Source organism: Tetrao urogallus (genome assembly GCF_951394365.1).
Source record: "Tetrao urogallus genome assembly, chromosome: 15".
In the NCBI taxonomy this organism is placed as follows: Eukaryota; Metazoa; Chordata; class Aves; order Galliformes; family Phasianidae; genus Tetrao; species Tetrao urogallus.
In genome coordinates this window covers 10,627,239-10,650,049 of record NC_136828.1, presented here as the reverse complement: position 1 = coordinate 10,650,049, position 22,811 = coordinate 10,627,239, and the positions used below count along the sequence as shown (strand labels likewise).

Here is a 22,811-nt window from a genome sequence, read left to right as displayed (position 1 = left end):
GGCCGGAGGCGGAGGTGGTTTCCCGGCATCCTCCGGGACAGGCGGGCGGCGCGGCGCGGGGCGCGCGCGGCCGCCTTTACTCTTTGAGGCGCTGCCGAAACGAAGCAGGCTGGGCCGGGCCAGGCCAGGCCGGGCCTGGCCGCAGCCGGCCCCCACCATTCCCCCCCTTCCCTCCCGGTGCCGTCGCCCCCCGGCTGCCACCATGCAGGAGCTCATCGCCAGCGTGGACCACATCAAGTTCGACCTGGAGCTGGCGGTGGAGCAGCAGCTGGGGGCGCAGCCGCTGCCCTTTCCCGGCATGGACAGTGCGTGTGGGCTCAGGGCGCGGCCTTTCCTCTCCGGGGTGCCTCTGTCCCTGTCCCGGGGTGGTGGGGGGGTTCCCGGGCCCTGTGCCGGGCTCCCGTCCTCGTGTCCCCTCAGCTCCTGCTGCCCCATGAGGTTCTGCCGGGTGCTGCGTGTCTGTAGTTTGTAGTTTGTGCCAAGCTGGGATGGAAGCAAAGTTGAGGCATTCATGTGAATAAACACTGCTCTCCCAAGCTGTTGGTTTATTTCCGTTTTGGTAGATGAGGTGTTTTTGCCGCAGGAAAGCTGTAGGTGGGTTTGTGGTCTGGTGTCAGAACGCTTTCCTGGATAGTCTGGAGATGGGGGGGGCTCAAGGGAGACCACATCACCCCTACAGGTCCTAAAGGAGGTTGTGGTGAGGTGAGGGTTGGCCTCTGATCCCAGGTAACAGCGGTAGGATGAGAGGTGATGGCTTCAAGTTGTGCCAGGGGAGGTTCGGGTTGGATATTTAGAAAACATTTAATCTCCAAAAGAGATGTAATGCATTGGAACATGCTGCCCAGGGAGATGGTGGAGTCCCTGGAGGTATGGAGAATATGGGGATGTAGCACTGAAGGACACGGTTGGTGGGCATGGAGAGGATGGGCTGGTTGGACTTGGTCATCGTAGAGGTCTTCTCCAGCCTGTCAACCGATACAAATAGTCCTGGGAGACTCAACAGTTTGCTGATGTTCTGTGTCAGTGCTGCTGACCTCATGTCGCTCCCTTCAATGCTGTGATTCCTGTTGGTCAGCGAGGGATAACGCAGCAATGATTGGTTCAGGCTGTTCTGCTGAGAAAGTACAAGACCAGAGTTGCCAGAGCTCTAAACACATTTCACTACAGCAATTGGTTTAATAGTAAGTGCCCAGCCAGCAGAACCTAAGTCGGAAAGTCTATAAACAGAACTAATGAACTTTGCAAATTTCCCTGCTGTGTATTCATTGAGGAGAATACAGATATTTGTGAAGGCCAGACCTGAACAAAGAATCCATGCAGGAGCGTAAATTTCTCAAACCAAAATGCTATTTCTCTTTTGAATTTGAGGACTTGATAATTTCTTCGGGAAGAAAATACTTCGAAAGCTCCTACAAAAGTTTGTTAACATTTATTTATCTTTCTTCTCTCCACAGAATCAGGTGCAGCTGTCTGTGAATTTTTTTTAAAAGCGGCATGTGGGAAAGGCAAGTTGCATTTCCAGTACACTTTCACGTAGCAGGGAGGAGAATTAGATTTGCTAGTGCTGTCTATGGTAATCGTGGGTTTTATTAAGCTGAGGGCTGGGGAGAGGATAAAAATGAAGGATATTGGGTTAACTCCACAAATCGTGTGGGGTTTGCTGTGGATGTAACTGCTATAATATCTGTGGGTTGTGGTTGCTGGGATTAAAAGCTGGAGACTACGGTGCTCAGCTTGTTTGAGGGTAAAACAGGACTTGTCTGGATGTCCTTGTTTGTCATTGCCATTAAAAGCAAGTCATAAGAAAAACTGAATTCTTGTAGAGGCAAGTGGAGCACTGCTGTTGTGTTCCTGCTTGTGCTGCAGATTTTAATTGTTCTTTCTCATTTTCCTTATCCCATCCTCATGTAGGAGGTATGTGCCCATTCAGACACATCAGTGGGGAAAAGACTGTTGTTTGCAAACACTGGCTACGAGGACTATGCAAAAAGGGAGACCAGTGCGAGTTTCTGCACGAGTATGACATGACCAAGATGCCTGAGTGTTACTTCTACTCCAAATTTGGTAAGAAGTGTTGTAGCTTCTACTTAGTGTTCCTTGCAAGTGTGGGAGTCTGGTGAAGAAGATCCTGGTGCATCCCTCTTATTCCATCTTCAGAATATTTCAGTTCTTCCATGTCTGCTGACAACTGTTTGGTTGTAGTTTTTCAGGTCTGCTTAGCTCTTTTATCTTTTTATTCCCCTAAGTCCACCACGTGTTGTAGATGTCTTCTCTCTCAAGAGCTTGTCACTGTGGGGAAGAGGGAGGAAGTTCACATTGATTACTGGGCTTTGTACTTTATATTCCTCTTTTTAGCATGAGTTGAGTAGGATGAGCAGGTGGTCTTTGCATGAATCTTGTTTTGGGGAGTTGATGAGCAGCAGAGGGCATGGGGGTGCAAAACTTTTATGCACTTGCTTTCCAGCTCTGGAGATCTGGACATAATGAGGCAACTTGCTGTCAGAAACCTACAGTCTTGTAGGTTTCCTTGGATTGAGGTTAGTGTGCAATTTGTAGTTTCTCCACGCTTTTGGTGCACTAAATGTTGGTTTTTTGTTATCATGACTCTCAAGATCAGTTTCCACATTGTTTTTAAAAGCACACATAAATAATCCAGTCTGGTAGGACTTCACTCACTGGTGGTGAGTGGTTGGTGTTCATCCTCTAGGTTAAGTCAGGCAATGAGACTGTTGTACCTGAACTTACGAATGCTGGTAACAGCTTTGTGGGAGCTACATGATCCAGGTAACATTTTAGGAGTTATTTGATCTTGAGCCTGCATCATTAACTAAGAAGTGCATTTGCCTTTGGTACAGGGGAATGCAGTAACAAAGAATGTCCATTCTTGCACATTGACCCGGAATCTAAGATCAAAGACTGTCCCTGGTATGACAGAGGCTTCTGTAAACACGGTATGTATGTCATATAGTTGCTGCTTCTGTGGCTATAAGTGAAGAGGAGGGAATTGCTATTATTTCTTTGCATGATCTGCTTTGTGTTCCTGCTGCTATTTAACACTGCAGTGCACATGTATGGTACATGAACCATGGAGCTTTGTGTTGCAGGTCCACTCTGCAGACACCGGCACACTCGAAGAGTCATTTGTGTGAATTACCTAGTAGGATTCTGTCCAGAAGGGCCTACCTGTAAATTCATGCAGTGAGTATGTTTGCAGGCTTGCTCTTTAATGATGCTTCCACTTAACCTGATGTTGTCATATGGGGGTATCCAGTGCTTCCCAGTGGTTCTGTGGAGATAGCCAACACTTGGTATCACAGTCTGTTTTTGCTTGGAGGACGTGGTGCTTGTCCTCCCGAGAGAGCTACCAGTAAGACACTGAAGTGGTGCTCAGATGCCATGGTGGGATTGCATGAGCTTGTATTACAGAAGAATTTTGGTTACTGGCATATTGTTTTAGCAAGCATAAATACTGAGCACCAGAATGATAACTGGGGAAAGGTCCGTTTTCCATAAATCTAATTTAATTAGCTGAACATTTTGTTTGGAGTTTTTTTTTTTTTTTAAACTGAGCTGATGCAAAAATGTTGGTGTATAATTTGAGAATCCTTATTTCTGCCTAAAACAGCCCTCGATTTGAACTACCTATGGGAACCACAGAGCAACCACCACTGCCTCAGCCAGCACAAACACAGCAAAAGGTACACAACTCCCCTGCTTCCTACACACATCCACTCTCAAAGCATTTTCCACAGTCCTTTAGAAGAGGCCATTATAGCAATGAAAGTCTTACAGTTGCTCTAATATAACATGAAGATCTAATCACAGAACGCTCCTGTAGAACAGAGAAGCATGTCACGTGTGGTTATGCAACCATCTGCCAGTTTTTGTAATCTGCATGACATCTCAGTCATGGCAATGATATTTTAGCAGCCCAAACCAATTCTCTAAAGCTGCTCTTCAGAGAAGAGCAGGATTGCTGGGTTTTGTAATCCTTAATTTTTGGTTTCTTCTCTCTGGTGCTCCAGCTGGCAGATCACCCACACAGACTGGGAGGAAAACGGATCATTCAATATGTGGGGTGTTCTTTTCTCTTGTTAAGAAAATAAGAGGTGTAAAAATCATTATCCTTGATGCACTTAATGAATCAGAACTCTTCTCTTAACTAACAGAGGACACCCCAAGTTATTGGAGTCATGCAATCTCAAAATAACAACACTGGGAACAGAGGACCCCGGCCATTGGAGCAGGTCACCTGTTATAAGGTAATTCAGAAGGGAGGGAGAGCAGGGGTACCACGTTTAAGTAATAAGAACACGTATCACCTGGAGTATCTCATGCTGCTTTGCTGCTGGTTGCTTGCTTGAGCAGCAGTTACTATGACTGGACAAGGATATTAAGAAGCTGAATCAAATCCAGTCTTCTGCAAATACAGCTTTCAGAAGCCATATCTCTGTTTAAGGCTACTTCCTCTCCAGTAAATAAGCAAGGAATTAAGGAAGCAAGTAAACTACATATGTGGATGTAGTGCTATAACATGAAGGAAAGTACGGCAGTAATAACAAAGAGACACAATCCTAGGCTATAGTAAAAAAGAACAAGTTCAAACACAGAAGCCACAGACACAAAGGAAGAAGAACTGCTTACCTTTAGAAGGCCTCCAGTAGGTAGGGATCTCCAGTGAGATCCTCTTGCTTCCACTGTCAGCCCTTAAATGAGGTCTGTGAAGGGGTGGATCCTGGCTCTACCCTTCCAGCCACTCAGATGCATTGCACACACCTGAGCTCCCCTGGGTTGGCCCTGCCTTCCCACCAGGTGCTCAATCACTGCTTCAAGCCCTGACTTAAATTTCCACTACAGTGGAGAATGCTGTAATATCAGAGGCTGATGTTTCCCTCTGGCTTTGACTAGCCCTAAGGTGCAATGTCACAAATTTCTTGTTTAGATGCACTTTTAACTGTGCAATCCAGGATCAGCTGAGCCCCCAGTATAAATCTCCATTACAGTTTACATGTTAAGTGGAATAGTCTTGGAAGCCTCAAATACTGAAATTAACATTGTATGTCACAGCTCTTTGCAGCAGTGCACTGGGACCTGTCCCTTTTGTCATACAATAATGTGGTACTGGTTGATCCCAGCACAGAAGCAGCTTTTGCTCCAGGGAGTGGAAATAGTCCATAAGTTGTGGCTCTGTGACACCAGTTCACTGACTCCACTGACTGAATGCTGCATCTTCCATACACAGAAAAGCTGTTAAAAGCTGCTTGTTAAAGGCAGCAAGAGAAAGAATCTGTAACTCTAAAAACTCCTCTCTCTCTCTTCTTTTTTTTAGTGTGGTGAAAAAGGTCATTATGCCAACAGATGCACCAAAGGACATCTGGCCTTTCTCAGTGGACAGTGAAAGAGCAGAAAGAAGAGTGCAAGGGAGCTATTAACACTGAGAAAAGGTTTCTGCCTTGCACTATTTCTTGAACTATTAATCAGGTTGGTTTTTTAATGCCATTACTGAAAGAACTGGTCAGAGGCTGGCTGCTGCTAAGCAACATTTTTGTAATTGTCCACAACTTTTTTTATGTTTTAACTTTTTTAAAATAGATTTTGGCCTCCATCTACTTTCATTGAGCCCTGCTGAAAGGCAGATCTAAAAGCAAACAGACACGCAAAGCCCTCACCGGTGCAGCATTCCATGTCAATGCAGCTGACCCCGGTGGTTTTTTTTTTAAATGTTTTCCTCCTGCCACTTCTCTTTGGAGAACCTGCAGCATTTCAGCACTCCCTGTGGAAGCAGAAAGACTGACTGGGAAAATTAGTCCTTGAAATGCCTTCCCTTCAGTGAGGAATTCTGCTGTCCTGCTCTTACAAAGTGAAGTTGTGTTCCTAGATCCAGTCTTGTGAGCTTGTCCTGGTGATTGACTTAATGCTTCACATGCACCAGGCTATAAAACTCTTGTCCACTTTGTTTCTGTGTTTCTTGTTATACTGAAGGTTAGAAATTAATCTTCTGGGTGAGAACTGATTTGGGAAGAATAAATTGGCATCTCTGTAGTTGGCCAAATAATGAGAAGAAATGATTTTGGGAAATTCACATCTGCGTTCATTTCCCATTTGCAAAAAGTCACAGGGAAATGAACACAGTTTAAAGTGTAGGAACAAAAGAGCCTTTTCTCAGCACCCCTGTCATTCAGCTCACACCAAACAGGTATTTCTGTAGCCTAGAGAAGACCAAGAAGTGGAGCTGTATATTTTTATGGAACACTGCTTTTTAAAAGTGGTAGAACATTCTTCTGAGATCGTACCTCTGCAAGCCAAAACCCATTTGTTTTGTGAGACAACTATTTCAAAAGGGCCAATGATAAAATGTGAATTAAAAAAAAAACCAACAACTTGCACCTATGTGAGCCTTATTGATTATAACCCCTCTCATTTGCTGACTGCCTTTGTACCTTGTTTTTATTGAAATGTACGGATGGAAAAAGCTGTCTGTGATTATTTTCTTTGTAAGTAGGGCAACATGGTTAAATTAGGAAAAGTGACCAGAGCCTGTGTTGGTTTGAATGGCAGCCATTGTTTCATTGTGTGCATTCAGAGTCAGTCAAAATAGAAGTTCTGAGACTAAGCGACTGTATTACAGCAAACTGTCAAGAATTTGCTTACTATGTTGTGTCCCTTCATGCTGAACAGCAGCCAAACTAAATGACACCTGCATGTAACTAGGTGTGTGGAAAGGGAACAAACCCTTGTGTCTAGATACCATTCCCATCTAGTTCAGGGAGACTTAAAGTCTTCACTCCCTGAAAAGATGTTTTCTGCAACTGAAAAGCCTTTCTCTTACTGATAAAGCTCAAGAGATTTGTATTCCTTAGCCCATGGTTTTCATTCTTGCTCCTATTACGAGATAAATACTGCAGTGTACCTGCAGCACCCAGGTACAGCAGGCTTCTTAAGATGCACCTGCTCAGTGGAAAGCATGAGGAAGCTAATCAGGTGGGGCCAAATCCACAGCTGCTTTTAAATTGCAGTTGTGCATTTAAGTCAATCAGCAGTTCTCCATTTTTAATGGACTTTCATTATATCACAGTTCCTTTAGGCTTATACGCATTCAGAAAACCCTCCCAGCTGCTGTAAGTAATGAACACAGCTATAGTTTTGACAGAAATGGTTTAACAGGTAACAAACCTGAACCTGTCTCAGATGGTGGAAAACTGTCCAAATGCCTCTGGGCCCCAGGTGACAGACAGATGGAGAATTACACAGCCACACCAAGCCTCTGAAAGCCTCTAAGATATTCTTCTTTAAAGTATTATATCCTCTCATATAGCTGCCCAACCTTTGAACAGTTAGACCAGCAGAAGTAAAAAGCATTTGTTTGCTTCTTTCAAAGAGTTAAATGCAAACCATTTGTAATAATTTCCCCAATTCATAATGCAGCCGAGGTAGCAGGAACTTTTTCCCAAACTTATCCTTGTGAGGTGCAAAATTGAGAAGACAAACTCACCCACACAGTCAAATTAACAAGCCATTTATGACAGGTTCAGTTCAGCAAGTGTAAAGTGTATGCACTTTATTATTGGTCACAACAGTAGAGATTTTTTTTAAATGAATGACAGTTCAGTTGCCTTCTGTCAGGATGAATGTCCCAGTGGCCACAAGCTGCACCTTCACTTTCTGAATTCCATGTTTCAGTGATACTTCCTGCGACGGTCATGCTCTGTATCAAAGTAAAACAACAAGTTGCAAGAAAAAAAAAAAAAAATCCATGGATTTCACACACACAAAGAAAGCACTCCAGGGGAAATCTAAGCGTGTAGCTTTTAAGCACCATCAGGTTAAAGAGGCAATAAGAGCTACGCTTCTTTCAACACCAAGAAAGTGTGGGTTATCTGACAATTAGAAGAATTCAATTTGCTTGTCTAGACAGCATCAGATTGAAGTGACAACACTTAACATGCTCTTTGACTTCATTTCTAAGAGCAGTTACAAAGTTTACTGTTTTCACTGCCCCAGGCAATCACCAAGCTGCACTGCCTGCATTCAGCCATAGTGTTTACTTACTCAAGTGACTGTAGCTCCAGATGTAGCTCATGACAACATACCCTGCAAGCACCATACTGATACCACCAAGGCCCCCTTTCTTCACGTTGATGTATTTATTGTAATACCTCTCATAACCTGCGGAGAAGAAAGGAGGTTTTCACAGCAGCCAGATGAACAGTCTTCTGTCAGAAAGAAAGATGCTGATTGCAAAGGCTTCCGGAAAGTGCTTCTGATGAAACACCCAGGGGTCTCAGAATCAAGTCTGAGAGAAAGCAACGTGTGTTGGTGAATCACAGTGTCAGTGCAAGCCAAAAAAAAGGTAAAAACGATCTTTTTCCCCAAACGTTAGCACGGCCCTAACAAGCTCATGCTACTTCGGGATTACTTGACTCTTCAATGCTAACACACACAGCACGGAGACGCTAGCGTTTGTTGTTTTCAAGCCGCACGCACAGCACAGGGCACTGCTCAGAGCTGCTGCCACAGCCCCGCCTCGCTCACCTCTGCGAAAGGCGCCCACGATGCCGCCAGGGGTGAAGTCCCTCATAGCCAGCCAGCTGGGCAGCTGGCCCAGCTTGACGTCCAGCAGCTTCATGTCCTTCAGAGGAACTGCGGGATAAAGAAACAGAGCGCGGTCAGCGAGAGCCGAGGAGCCGCGGTCACCTTGGCCCGCAGCACTCACCCGGCGGCTGCGCCATCTTGTCGTGCCGTGCGCCACCGCGGGGCGAGACGGGAAGGGGGCGCGACGCAGGGGCTGACGGGAGGAGGGTCGGCGGGTGGGCATGGAGCGCCGCCATGTTGGGTGGGGCGGGGCGGGGCTGGAGGGCGTACATTGATGCTGCTCATTACGGAGTCATGACCTCGGGCAGCGGCAGGGATGAGGCAGCTACCTCTCTGGAAGCAGTGCCAGCGCCTCACCGCCCTCCAAGTGAACCATTTCCCTATTGCATACGACCTAAATCTCCTCTCTTTCAGTTTAAAACCATCCCCATTGTCCTATCACAATCAGACAGTGTTAAAAGTCACTCTCCTGCTGTTTATCGGCTCCCTTTAGGTAGTGGAAGGCTGCAGCGAGGTCTCCCTGGAGGTTTTCTTCCCCAGGCTGCACACCCGCAGCTCTCAGCCTGCGCCCACTGCAGATGCGCTCCACTCTGACATCGCCGTGCCCTCTGCAGACCCCGCTCCAGCAGCTCCACATCCCTGCGCTGGGGACCCCTGGACGCAGTGCTCCTGGTGGGACCTCACGAGGGCAGAGCAGAGGGGGACAATCCCTCCCAGCTGTGCCCATATCTGGGAGGCACCCAGCTCGCCCCGTGCCACCTCGGCTCTGTGAGGGCTCCGGGACGCGCAGGAGCCCGGCAGGTGTCACTGGCAGGCAGCGAGCTGTGCAGCGAGGCTCGGAGCTCGCCCGACCTCTAGAGGTTTCCCATCGAATCGTTCAGCTCCAGGGCAGCGTCAGGCTCGGTTCTCCGCTGTGCTGAGCTCCATCGGCGAACTGATGCAGCAGGGAGCGGCGAGCCAGCCAGTACGCGAGATCTCCCAGGTGTTAAACCTGCACCGCAAAGGGACTGCTTCAACTGAGCAGAGATGGCGGAGACTAAATTCAAGATGCACAGCTCCTATCTGAGCACCGTGTGACCCATTTTTGCACCTTTTACTTTGCTTAGGTTGCAGAGTCCCGTAGGATTTCCTGTAGTCATTGCAGGGTCTTTGCATTTAGTCTTAGGCTCACCTGGTACTCAAGGAGCTGACTGCTGTCGTTTTGAGATGGCACTGTGTGATTCATGTCACTCCAGGGCTGGCCTAGGTGTCCAGCTTGTATCTCAGTCCTTCATCTTACCCAAATCAATTTCTTTACATTGAACAGCGCTCTCCTGCAATGTAACAATAAAAGCCGAAGAAGGAGACTACTGCCTGCTTTTTTTTGCTGACTTATTAACAGAAAGTAGAGTTAGGAAAGCATGGTGTGCCTGATCACTTGGAGAAAGTGTTCCGAATGTAGTCACTGTTAAATGAGTTAAAAATCCCTTTATTAAATTATCCTTTATTCTATTATTGCAGTTACTGGCAACTGCAGTTTTATTGCAGAAGTGTCCCCTCATGAACTGCTATGTGGCCTTTTTGCTGCACTTGCATAAAAGCATGCTTTAGACTTGCTTCCCTCATTCTTGCAAGGCAACCTGTAGTTTTAAATAGGATTACTCATGCAAGGCAAATTAATTCACCTACAGGAGAAAAGCCAATGGCAGGTGCCTCATTTTAAAGAGTTCCCTGCGGAGCACACAGCGTTGTTCAAACCGCTTACAGCAAAGCCTGGGGAAGTTTGATTTGTTATGATAGCAAAGGAAGGCCATAAAATGATCCATCTGCAAAGCAATTAGGGACAGCAGTGCCCTAAACCTCGGCCCGAACTGCCTGCTCTGGTGAACTGAGGGAGAAGAGCTGCTGTCTTTGTGCCATCTTAATCCCAAACCAAGCAGGAAGAGTTAAATGGTGCAGATGTGTGGGAGGTTTTGCAGCACATTTCCTCCCTTTGACCTGTGCTGTTGGCTAACGTTCAAGGTCTCACTGGTTGATTCAGATTGGAGGAGGAGGAGTGATGAAGAAAGGTATTTCTGTTGTGTTTCTGTGTGCTTACAAGAATGCTCCCAGCCCTCCTTTCCTGAATGCAGAAGAAATCACACAGCTGAGAGCTTCCTTGCTTCCAGCTCCACACCTGTTCCCGGCAGCACTGTGACCCCAAGCCCCTCTGTGTCTTGTGTTCAGTCCAGGTTTTCTATCAGTGATTGTTCAGGCTGCTCAGAGCTTCCGTTCCCTGCCTGTTTCAACACGCTCTCTTTCTGTTGTCTTCTCCACCTGAATCAGATTGTCCATCTACACAAAATCTCTTTCCTTTTAATGTCCTGCCCAAGACTGTCCCCTCTGAGCCTTCAGGTGCACGAGCCTGTGGTTAGAAACACAGATTTAATGTCTCCTTCAGCAACCCTAAATAAAGGAATGCAGTTAAATCTACCAGTTTCAAGAAGATTTAACCCAGCCTATAAAAATAAAAGCCTAATGGATTGTTGCCCCAAGGTTTTCATCTTGCTCAAGTTCCCTCCAGAAAGTGCTCTGAAGTTTACAAGTAATGGCATGGAAATAATAGTGAGTACATCATTCAAAAAACCCAGAGTATTTTGCAAAGGACGTCAGTAAATACGAAAGACGTTTCCTTTCTCCTGTAGCAACCATAGCACATAATACTGCAGCTTTCACTCCGAAGATGCAGTTGTGGATTGAAAAGTTAAGTAACACTCTTGATTAAAAGGCGAAGCATAAAGCAGAACACGACCTCCCTCAGACTGTAAGATCTTAGGGGCTGTGTCATGTTTTCAGCCTGGGTGCATTTCACCCTTTGAAATGCAGGGTCTCACCGGGTAGGGACGGTCAGCGATGCAGTAGCCAGATGCAGACGCAGTGTCTGTAGCCATACAAAGTAGCACAGAGTGGCCTTCAGGAAGGTCAAGAGACGAGGATTTACCTCCCTGATCCTGCACCCACTCAGACTGATGACAAAGCACCCTGTGCTTTTAATAAAGGATCAAACCTACACAAGCGGACAGATAAAGTTCTGACACACGCGGTTTGGCATAGGATGCTTCTTGGCTCCCAAACAGTTATTTCGAGCCGATGTCTTCCCACTATCACAGGCTGAGTGGCTGCAGCCATCAAGGAGAAAAAGAAATCATGGAACACAGGCAGCTCAATGGAGAGCGGCATGTTTTATCAACTGGCAACTTGTGGGAAAAGTAGCTTGTTCCAATCTTGTTTTCAAACTGCATGAGCGGTTTGATGTGGTGAGAGCAGTGCTGCTGCACTGCATAGTCTCATAGTCTGGTTCATCTCAAGAAATGCCTGCAGTGAAAGCTGGCTGCTGGGGGGAATAGGATGAGAGATGGGTGTGGAGTTTGGGAACTCTTCCATGGCCACAAGTCCTCAGGAAAATGAATTCCCTTGCACTGACAACGGTACCTAAAGACTGACCCAGCAGAAGCAGTTAAGAGAATGAACATAGGATTGTAAGAGGATTCCTTGCTGTGTGTTATTGCAGAGCCATTTTCCGTAGTCAACCTCAAAACACTTTACAAAGGAGACTGCTTACCAATAATTAATAGTTTAGCATGTACATCGCTCTTTTCTCTTTCTCAGCACCTAAGTATTGAGGCATCTTCACGCTTCTTTGATGAAATGTGTGATTGAATGTTATGATTACCTTCTCCAAATGGGGAAATGTAAGCCGTGTGTTCAGGACTGCCCACCTCCTGTGGGCCCATCTTGCCGGCCTTTGCTTGTACATCGTGTCAGTTGCAAAACCACTTTATTTTGTAGGTCCTTGATCAGCCTGCTGGTTCACTAAACATATACCTGTGGGGAGATAATTACATGCTATCAATAGTAAAGTGTAGTAAAATAATTTACGTTAATTAAAACACTTGCAAAACCAAAGCAGGAATTTTCACCAAGATAAATCTGCAGCACTGACAGCTGTATCTGAGACTGCCTGCTTCCCATAGACAAACATGAAAATAAACCCAGGGACCAGTCAAAATCAGTTTCTTCATGCTGAAAAGAGGAAAGGCATGTACCCACTGGGAACACGATGGTGGTATGAATCCCAAAGGGCAGGGCTGAATACATCTCCCATCTGTGCCTGCATTCCTGAGCATGGGGAAGGTCAGTGCGATGAATCCCAACTTATCACTGTGCCTGTTTTTGAATATGTGTGAGTGGCCCAGCAGGAGAGTTGTAAAAATGGGTCTCCTATTATCTGGAGAGAGTTTGGAGACCAATTAAATAATGTGACAGAGGCTGAATAATCACCTTGTTACCATCATTGCTGCCACTGTCAGTAGCTCCTGCACAATCCCTGTGCCTTTTCATTCTTTCTTCGTTTGCCACCTCTATGTCTGACGAAAATCCACAGCACTTGCACATCCTTGTGTGGAAATTGGCTGGCTGGCCTTCCCAGCTGAAGCACTCAATGGCTATTGACTTTTTTTTCCTGACATTTAATTGACATCTCTGCTAGCTGCTGACATTGAGTTTTAATTCATACCAAAAGCACTCGTGTATTTGGGACATTATCAGTCCCACAGCCCCACTGATGTTGCTTTCTGCAGATCTCAGAACACAGCCAGTCTCCAGTTCAGCCCAGTGTGTCTCCCACTGAGCACACCTGGATGTGCTCCTGTCTGGGGTTCCTCCTTCCTGATGGCTGTGGTCCCTTAATGACACTGAGATAGCAGCAGTGAGATAGATGTCAGATCGAAACAAGCACTCAGGAGCCAAGAAGGACGGTGATTCATTTGCATCTCATTCTTTTACCACTGGGTGAGCTAAGCATCTTCCTAGAAGACCCGAAGAAGTCGGGAGGTTTGTTGGGTTGTTGGGAGAGCCACAGCTCAGCCCCCACCATCAAGCTGTCACTGCATCTGTAGGCCAAGCTTTTCAGTTTGATACTCGCACATCTGGAGAGCTAGACCACGCATCTTTCTCCCGTAATTCTCCAGTGAAAACGATGTTGTCACCGCTACAGGATTTGCAGCTATGTTGGATTAATGGTGAGTCAGTGCAATACCTGCTTGTCAAACCATTCTCTTCTCAGTGCTGCTCTGTGATGCAGTGTGGACGTACACGTGTTTCTTTGCATCATTCTCTCCCCACGTGTATCTCTGCATTTTGTTGTCATACTTCACTCCCAACCAAACAACTCCTTACACCCCCTTCACAGCTTGCACCCGATCCGATTCCAGTTTTTTGCAGGGTGGTGGAGGAGGCATAATTCTGTCTAATAGCGGCCATGTCATCCTGTATACGTGGTGAGAAAGGAGCTTAGAGCCAGGGTGAGGAGGAGATTTCTCTGCAAAGATCAGCTAGAAGTCGGGTGGGATTTCATCCGTGGCTCTGACATTCACACAGGTCACACAGGCACCCCTGTCCCCCTGCTGCTTCACAGCGCACATCATGGGATGGCAAGGCTGGGTTGGGGAGCAGAGCTGGAACAGGGAGCTGCAAAATATTTCATGTCAGGGTGACCTTTAACAGGTGTGGATTTACTGGTGGGGAGGGGAGAGGGAAGTAAGCGAGGGATTAAGGGGACTTTGCTCTCCCTCCCTTTAAGCACCAGCTTGCGCAGCGTTCCAGCGCTGCGAGATGCAATTTGTGGTGCATGGTTTTGTATCTCCTGCCTCCCTTGGCTCTGGGCAGGGCTGTGGTGCCCCTGGTTTTCAGCAGTGCTGGGGTTTCACTAGATGCATACAGCTTACAGAGACAAGGTGTGCTTCATGGCAGATATAAACCTGAGATTCTCAGTGTGGTGGTGTTGAAATTCCTCTCTTCTGCAAGAGCTGGGATTTAACCTGAAGTTAAATCACACAATGCAGGCAAACATAAAGTGTTTAGTACACTCCCTGGGTGACTTTGCCTAGAGATCTTTTCTTGTCCTAGAGCTGCTGCGTGCTCTTGGTTGAACAGCTGCTTTCCTCTAACACAGGGTCTGCTGCATTTCAATGATGGATTAAGGCAACTCTCCCTTTTCCTCATCCCTCTCCGAAGGGAACCATAAAGTTTAATTAATTACATTGTGTAAAACATGATGAGATTCTTGGATGATAAATGTTATACAAATGTAGAGTATTTTTTAATGAGCCCTGCATGAGCAACAACAAAATGCTCGCTTAATCAAACCGATCTGAGCTGCAAAATATCCTCACTCTGCTGCTATCAAGCAGAAATGATGCCAAGCACTCCATCTTTCATGGGCTGTTTGCTTTGAGGGTCCCAAGGCATTTTTGGAAATTTTAACAGTGTGAAAAGGCAAGGACTACGTGTGTATATATGCATGTAGATTATAGACTTTTCATTTTATGTTTGCAGTTTAGATTATATAACAATACCAACAATGCCACTCAGCAACAGAAAAGGGGAAGATCAGTTCACAGCACTAAAGGTAGTTTCCATAACGAAAATCACAGCCTGCTGTAATTGCAGACAGAGTGCCATTACTTTTGCTGGAATTTGGTCAGGACAAAGAGTAATTTCACGAGCTGAAAGAACTGCCTTGGGCTCCTCAGTGGCCTTACAATTCCTCCACAGGGCTGCTTCTGCTGTTAGCAGGATGTTAGAGCATCGGATCATTAGTGAACTGAGGAGAGATACAACTTGAAGAAACGTTAAAAACACAGCCTGGAAGAAGCAGTCTATAGATTTCCATCCAGTGATGACGCAGCCCACTCCCACCCAGCCTTTGGGATTCAAGCATGCTTTCAACACAAGAGACTACGGATTCTAGGACTGGTGTTGTAGGAGTGAAATGATGAGAGCAATCAGCCAGAGCCCCCTGTAATTCATCTGTTTCATTAGAGCTGCTGCTTTGCAAAATTTGCCTGCTCTGGACCTTTTGTAACCCCTGTTTATTTTGCTCATCTGGAGTTTTCCATAAGGAAAGGAGTAAAAAAGATGGCTTCTGTGCAGGGGTTGGCTGCCAGTGCCTGGAAGAAAAAAGAAGGGCACAAGAAGTGCACTGTTGAACCCATAGGATCATAGATTGGCCTGGGTTGAAAAGGACCACAATGGTAATCTAGTTCCAACCCCCCTGCTACGTGCAGGATCGCCAGCCACCAGACCAGGCTGCCCAGAGCCACATCCAGCCCGGCCTCGAATGCCTCCAGGGATCGGGCATAGTGAGTTGGGAGGGAGGAATGGGACATTTTAGGGAATAACCAACCCACCAACCAGCCCCCAAAGGAAGTTCTCTTTCCTTATTATTAGGCAGCACTAGAGGGGTGGAAATGTAGGACCGTTCTCTAGAAGATTGATGGCCCTGTAGCAACTGCATGGGAAAACTAAGCACTGAGTAGAGCAGGGAATTAGAAGTATATTGCACGGTCTGCAGCTCAACGAAGCTCTGCTGTGGAAAGAGAACGGTGGAGTTTCAAAGCTCTTGTCTGCAAAGCTTTCTAAGTCCTGGTGAAGAACTGCTGTCATTTTGGTTAGAGCTGGTGGAGGCTTTGTCATTTATTTATCTAGATAATGAGAGCCTCCCACAGCTCTGCTTTAACCAGTACAGAGAAAACACCTCCCAGTGCTGTGCTGAGCTCAGTGAGCCACATGCACTTGTGTGAGCTAGAGGAGTGTACAGGACCTGTGACAAGAGCGGGTGCCTATGTTTCCTGCCTGTGAACATATCTCATTACAGCCCTTCTGTATGTACAGCATTTTCTCAGAAACCAGCCTCAGGGACAATTATACATTAATAGCTGCTTCTTTCAGAAGCAGCCAGCCCTGCTCCTGAGAAACAGCTATTTTCAGGCAGTCTTGTTCCTGAGGAACTGCTATTTTTAGTGAGTTCTATTTCTGAGGCAAAAAAAAAAAAAAAAAAAGAAAAAGAAGAAGCCATTTCTGTATCCCTCCACCATGGCCCAGACCCACTGGCTGTGGTTGACTTGCATTTTGCAATAAGCATTTCCTCCGCCACATCTCCTTGGCCTGAAGAAAATGGTTCTCCAGCCATTACGGAGAACAGTAATCTGAGCTGGGGGCTAATTGCAGGGGAGGGCCTGTGGGAGGCAAGCCGTGCTCACATGCTATAGATTCCATTAGAACGAAGAGAGAGATGTAATGGGGCTCTCCTGGGAGATGCAGGACTTTTAGATACCTAATTTGGAAGTCCGTTCTGGTATCCATTTTCAACATCCCAAGAGTAATGATTAATCCTGTACTCCAGGTTTCTCTGAATCAGTTTGTAGCTGTAGTAAATATGGGCTGAACAGGATAACGTCATTGATGCCATGGATAAATGACTCGAGGCAAGAGATGCTCAGGTTTGTGGCCATTAACTCACTGTGCACAGTCATCTGGCAGCAATTTTGACTCAGGAATCTGTAGCTGAGATAAAAGAGGCTCTGTCAGAGCCGAGGAATGTGGTGTTTTGCAATATAGGGATCTAATGGGATGAAGGCCCCATAAAGGCACCCCAGAAATGCTGTGTTCTCATTCCTACAGCATCCCAGCAGCATGGACCCAGAGATCTTCCATATGTTCTTGCGGTCATGGCCTTTCAAGAGGCTTTTGGTAGATGAAACCACATGAAAATTCCTGTAATACCTTTCTGTTATCCACAGATTCAATGCAAATGCTGGTGTCCTAACACAAGGGTGAAGTGATTCTCACCGTGCTGAGTTCCATCAGAGCCTGTGTAAAGTTCATCTCAGGTGTGTTAGGATCTGTTCCCTGTGCCCCTGGTGGGTGTTGTGGACGAGGGTAACATATTTCAATACCAGATGCATCACCAAAGAAAATATACTGCAACAACATGTTGTATGTGCTAGTTGGTGTTGCTATCTGGATCCAATGAGAAAGCCAAAAGTTTTGCATGGGCTGATAGCGACAGGACAATGGGAATGGCTTTAAACTAAAAGAGAAGATATTCAAGTTAGATGTGAAGAGGGAATTATTCACTCAGAGAGCAGTGAGGTGCTGGCACTGATGGCCAGAGTGGTGGGTGCCCCATCCCTGGAGGTGCCATGGGGCACCTGAGCTGTGGGGGGAAGCCAGCCCACAGCAGGGCTGGGGCTGTGAGGTCCCTTCCAACCCAACCATCCCATCAACTTTAAGGTCCCTTCCAACCCAACCATTCCATCAACTTTAAGGTCCCTTCCAACCCAACCATTCCATCAACTTTAAGGTCCCTTCCAACCCAACCATTCCATCAACTTTAAGGTCCCTTCCAACCCAACCATTCTGTGACTCTCTAGGCACAGAACGGGGCCACAGCAGCAGTGTAAAGCTCCATCCCTGCTTGCTCAGGGGGCTTCTCTCTGAGCACTGCAGTGTGTGTGTGGCCTGAAGGTCACTCTTTCTCACAGAGCCTTTTCTTTCCCATCTGAGTGAGAAGGGGAGGCTGTTAGTGTTCAGCCTTGTAAGCACTTTCCCTTTGCTCTTGCGCAGGCAATACTGATGAATTTGGTCTCTAAGTGAAGCTTATTTATCTTGGTTTTAACCCTGTACAGGAGGGGAACTTGGCTGTGTTTGTTCTGCAGAAACAAACCCTGAGCCCCCCCCACCCCCCTTTTGCTTTAAATATTCCTCCTATGCTCCCATCTCCAGGAAAAGTCATTATCTCTGGACGGTTTCTTGAAACCCAATTGCTTTTGTATTCTGGTCATAAGCAGAGCACTGTTCAAAGCGTGAGTGAGTCGTGGCTGCTTTTATCACAACGACAGCCCATTATTGGCATTTTTCCCTTTTTAGTGCTTCGCTAGAGAAAGGCAGGGAAAAATGGAACAGAAATCTAGGAAAGGAAGGGTAATTTACAGTTCACAAAGGAGCAGTAAAAATTAATTAGCTGTCTGAGGATCCATTCCAACCTGGGCCACAGAGCTTGTGCCAGCACTTTGCATGGTATAAACTGTGCTGGGCTGGGCTGGGCTGCTGGGATTGGGTTTGTGCTGGGAAATCGGGGCTCTGTGCTGAGGCAGGAGTCCTTCAGGGCATGAGAAATGTGCACACCTAATTTGATGTGCCAAGGAGACACGATGGTGCACATAACTCAGGTCATTACATGCTCAACCGACTGCTTATGACGTTCTCTATTAGTTGTCACAGTAACTGCTCATGTAAATTACAGATGCACTTAGCCACATAATTCAGCACTTTGAAAATGCAGGCCTCATTCCTCTTCCTTTTCCATGTTGGGATCCACATCGCATCCTCGTGGTCCAATTCCACGAGGGGACAGATCCCTAGAGGAACCAGAGGGGCCAGACAGGCTGTGGACCAGTTTGGGACCGCTGTTGGATGCAGGAATGGAGTGACTCCAGCATCTTCCCAAACCATGTTGCCAGCCCTCCAGCCAAGCCTGAGATCTCCACCTGGAAAAAGAATTTCACAAATCAGAAATGTCCTAAATTGGATCCTTTTTTGGTGCATCATTTTCAAAACTGTAATTTCCATTTGAGAACTATTTGTCCTGATCCTGAGCGTCAGCTGAACTCGTTTTTTTTTTTTTTTTTCCCAGTTTTTTTTTTTTTTCCTGTCGTTTAATTTAGGCAGCAGATGCCATCAGAATGTTAATGCCTTCTTAATTCTCACCTACATGCTTTTATTCTTATTAATTTGTTATCTGGGGCTTTAATATTCTATTTTTTTTCCTACTTTGATCAGTTGAAATAATTTGATGGCAACATTTCAACAGGGCTTGCAATGGGAAAGTGGGTAATGGTGCATCACCAATATATGTTGCTGTGTATCCTGCAGCGTGCTCAGCTGTTGTACTGAGAGAGCATGAATCATGTGATGTTTTTAGGTGATTATAGATGAGGCCTCACTTATCCCTGCTGTGAATACCCAGAGAGGGAACAAGCTCACAGGGACTGTTTTCCTGGCTGAAGATTTTGCAATTGAGGGGCTGTAGGAGGGTGGCTGAGCTTACGTTCAATTTATTGGGCAGCTGCCCAGCTGCAGTGGGTGCTTTTGGTCAACACTCTGAAACCATTGGTAGGGGAAGGCAATGGAGAGGTACCCACATGTACCCCTCTTCTTGGCTCAGGAATGGCAGCAGAGAGTGATTGTTTATGCTCTCGTTATTGTTATTTAGGGGATTTCTGTATGCTCTCATTACTGTTATTTAGGAGATGGAATACACTTCTTGGGTTACCCCCAGACTGTCTGAAAAAAGCACAGGATCAGGTTTCATTATACCACCAGTATTACTGCAAATAGCAGAGGGGTAGAGCAGCATCTCATTGGATCCTACCTATAGGATGAGGGGTGTAAAAAGCTGCAAAGTCACATGGTTGGGTTTTAGTAGGGTTACAAAGAAGTTTTCCAAGTGTGTTGAAGTGAGAAGTGGCCTGCACCGTGAGGCCCAAATGTGTCTGGGTGAAGCCCCAATCCAGATGTGCCCTACTGCCTTAATCCCTGACAGTTCTGCATGAGTTTTTGCACAGTATGTGAGTTCCAGACCAGTTCTATGTGCTCAGAAGTACTGACTGCCTTTTTCTGGAGCACAGTGACTCCGGCTCACAGCTTGCTTGTGCCCAAGGAGCCCGAAGGGTGACTGGAGTGGTTTCCTTCTTGTGATAGAAAATCTGTGCATTTAGAGCAAAGCCTTTACAAGTCAGGGGCCAGCATCCAACTGTATCCAACAGCTGCAGTTTGGTGGGAAAAATCTGTGTGGAGCGAAACTGTGCCTTTCATTTGTGCAGATGCAGTCCATCTGCTGATAGGATCAGGGATGGGATAACATCCTCTGGAAAGCTGGGATTAGGATGAGCAAGTGGTGCATGCCAATTAGGCATCAGATTATGTGCACAAGAAACGCAATAATTTTTTGGTATTTTGGTTGAGTTCCAAGCTCACATTTGAAGTCCTTTCTTTCTGGTGCACGAAAGCCCCAGTTTCGGAGTCCAGGCCCTTTCACAGGCTTTGCCCTGTCCACACCCTTGGTGGTGTGGACAGCCCCATTAAGAGATGATAGCTTTCTGACTGATGTGAGCTGCTGCATGGCACATCGGATATTGCGTATGAAACTTAAAGAGGTCGATGAGAGCCATCTGAATCATTCATTACCCAGTGAAGTAGGTGAATGTCTGCTATTGTCCTTATCCTTGTAGAGGAGGATGCTCAAGCACAAAACGCTGAGAGATTTATTGAAGGTACCTGAGGGAAACACTGCTCAGAAATAGTACTTTGTTCCATGCTCAGACAATTATTCTCCACCTGTTTCCCTCTGATCATGAGTAGGGATTACAGATGGTCACTTTATTCAGTAGAAAAGCTATAGTGTGAGTTTAGTCTTTTCCCACTATTTTTTAGAGGTCCACGGATCAGTCACAGTTCAATAAGCTCTTTCTCTTGTTAGGTCTTCTGTGTAGTTCACTGCAGTTCATTGGGTCCACGTGGAAGTTTTCCTGATTCTTGTTCAGAGAAAAGAGGCTCTTTTTAAAAGCAAGAAAATCCTAAATTTTGGATTAGTAGTCTCTGGGGCTCTGGGGAAGGATTCATTCTCTGTGCTTCCTGAAGGGTTCTTTTCTTCTCAGTAGCTTTTATGCTCTCATGAACAATGCTTGTTTGTGTTGTTATTGCAACCAGACCTTGACTTGGGCACAAGTAGTTTTAGGTGCTGTGCAAACACAGAGCAGCTGGGTGGTCCTCCTAAGGAACTCATGATCAAAAGAAAAGAGGGTCAAGATGTACAGTGCACTGCAGGTCAGCTCTTTCTTTATCCTTCCAGCTCTAGCACAATCATGAGAGGTTAATAATAGAGAGAACAGAATAGGAAGGTCTCTCCTTGAAGTCCATGTCCACAGCAATTCCAGGACAGTGGGAAGTACAGAAATTAATATGCATACACTAGCAATGAGGGACGTGAAGAGACCTTCTACATATTTGGAAGCAACTTAATTCTCGCTAAATCAGACTCAGCAATTCAAGTAGCAGCTAGGGTGGTCTTGACTTCCAACCAGCATAAGAGCCAACCTCTTGATCCCTGGCTCTCTTGAAGTTTCTGTTCCTTTCTCTCTTTTTCTTCTACTTTTCCCAGCCTAATGCTCAAGTTTACCCAGAAAAGCCTGTTCTTTTCCCAGCTGGCTGCGTCTCGGCTGATTCTGTGTCCCTCTTCCATTCCAGGCCCACATGACCTTGCCTCATAACCAGATGTTTCACTGGAGAACTTACACTTGGGAGAGCATGGGCTGCATTCAGCTGCTGCTGAACTCTGCCTAGGCCAAGCGGCTGTAAACAAAAAAAGCCCAAGAAAAACAAAGCCTTTTCTAAATGGAGTTGGCCAAGGACAGAACTGGATCCACAAATGCAGAGGGATATTTGCGAGGTTGCAGAGAGAAGCTCATCTGCCATCCCTGATCTTCAAAGCTGTGTTTCATTAGTTGAAGTATAGTTTTGGAGGTTATCTATCTATCTATCTATCTATCTATCTATCTATCTGTCTATCTATCTGTCTATCTACTTATCTATTTATTTGTTTGTTTTTCAGATAGCTGGTTTCCATATCTAGTTTGGAGAACTTGACACGGAGACCACTTCCAACACTGCCTGTGGCGCATCATGCTGTTGCAGTTGCCTCTGCATTTCAGTGAGTTTCTGGCCAACATCATTTAGAAAGTGGTGGCCTGAAAGTCGTGGGACCAGGAATCACAAGAATTCCATAGCAGAACAATTAGTCAAAAACATCTTTTCTTCTGATCTTGCCAAGATTTCCCCTCTGTGAGGCTTTCTACTCCGCCTGTCCCTGAACATCTCCTACTGCTCAGCAGACATCCAGCTCTGTGTTCTGACACTTTTTCCATACTCAGTGTTCCTTCAGAGAGCAATGTGCCATCTCTTGCTCCTATTTGTTTAATTTCACTCTCCGCAGCTCCGTACCAGCTAAACCTGAGGCTGTTGCCATATGAAATCTTGAGATGCCATGGCCCATGGCCATTTTCTCCACTGATCCACCTCTGGCCCGATAAATCAATTTTAATAACTAGAGTGCAATTCTAATGTAAGCTAGATCAGTTGAACGTAATCGGACTATTGAAGCTGGTTGTGGTGATATTTGAGCACCTGCGACTTCCTCAGAGCAGCTAGAATTCAGGCCTGCCAAGCCAATGGTTTTTCCAGCTTATGCTGTACTGACACATCCCTCTTTGGGGTGATTAATCACTTCCAGAGATAGCATTAAGATCAGTTACACCAAGGTAAGGAGGAGATGAACAGGGCCGTGGGGCAGACATGCCTTT

General features: G+C 46.1%; 2 protein-coding genes across 2 annotated transcripts; one reads left to right on the top strand and one right to left on the bottom strand.

The window, feature by feature from the left end:
* Positions 1-202: 202 nt before the first annotated feature.
* On the top strand, positions 203-5,398 carry CPSF4 (cleavage and polyadenylation specific factor 4; the record flags this gene model as incomplete). Its single annotated transcript, XM_079542997.1, has 8 exons — positions 203-305; positions 1,455-1,505; positions 1,912-2,064; positions 2,856-2,951; positions 3,105-3,198; positions 3,626-3,698; positions 4,170-4,262; positions 5,330-5,398. The coding sequence occupies 8 exons, from the start codon at positions 203-205 to the stop codon at positions 5,396-5,398; spliced, it is 732 nt and encodes a 243-aa protein (XP_079399123.1).
* Positions 5,399-7,533: 2,135 nt separating this feature from the next.
* On the bottom strand, positions 7,534-8,719 carry ATP5MF (ATP synthase membrane subunit f). Its single transcript, XM_079542998.1, has 4 exons — positions 8,714-8,719; positions 8,533-8,640; positions 8,050-8,166; positions 7,534-7,705 (listed from the first exon to the last, which is right to left on the bottom strand). The coding sequence occupies exons 2-4, from the start codon at positions 8,624-8,626 to the stop codon at positions 7,677-7,679; spliced, it is 240 nt and encodes a 79-aa protein (XP_079399124.1). The 5' UTR covers positions 8,627-8,640; positions 8,714-8,719; the 3' UTR covers positions 7,534-7,676.
* Positions 8,720-22,811: the final 14,092 nt, after the last annotated feature.

Bases quoted from the DNA above. Each gene is read 5' to 3' on its own strand.
- ATP5MF (XM_079542998.1), bottom strand. From the start codon at position 8,626: ATGAAGCTGCTGGACGTCAAGCTGGGCCAGCTGCCCAGCTGGCTGGCT. The intron at 8,167-8,532 runs GTGAGCGAGGCG...TCTTCTCCGCAG, and splicing joins CGTGGGCGCCTTTCGCAGAG to GTTATGAGAGGTATTACAAT. The intron at 7,706-8,049 runs GTAAGTAAACAC...ACTTTGATACAG, and splicing joins CTGGAGCTACAGTCACTTGA to AGCATGACCGTCGCAGGAAG.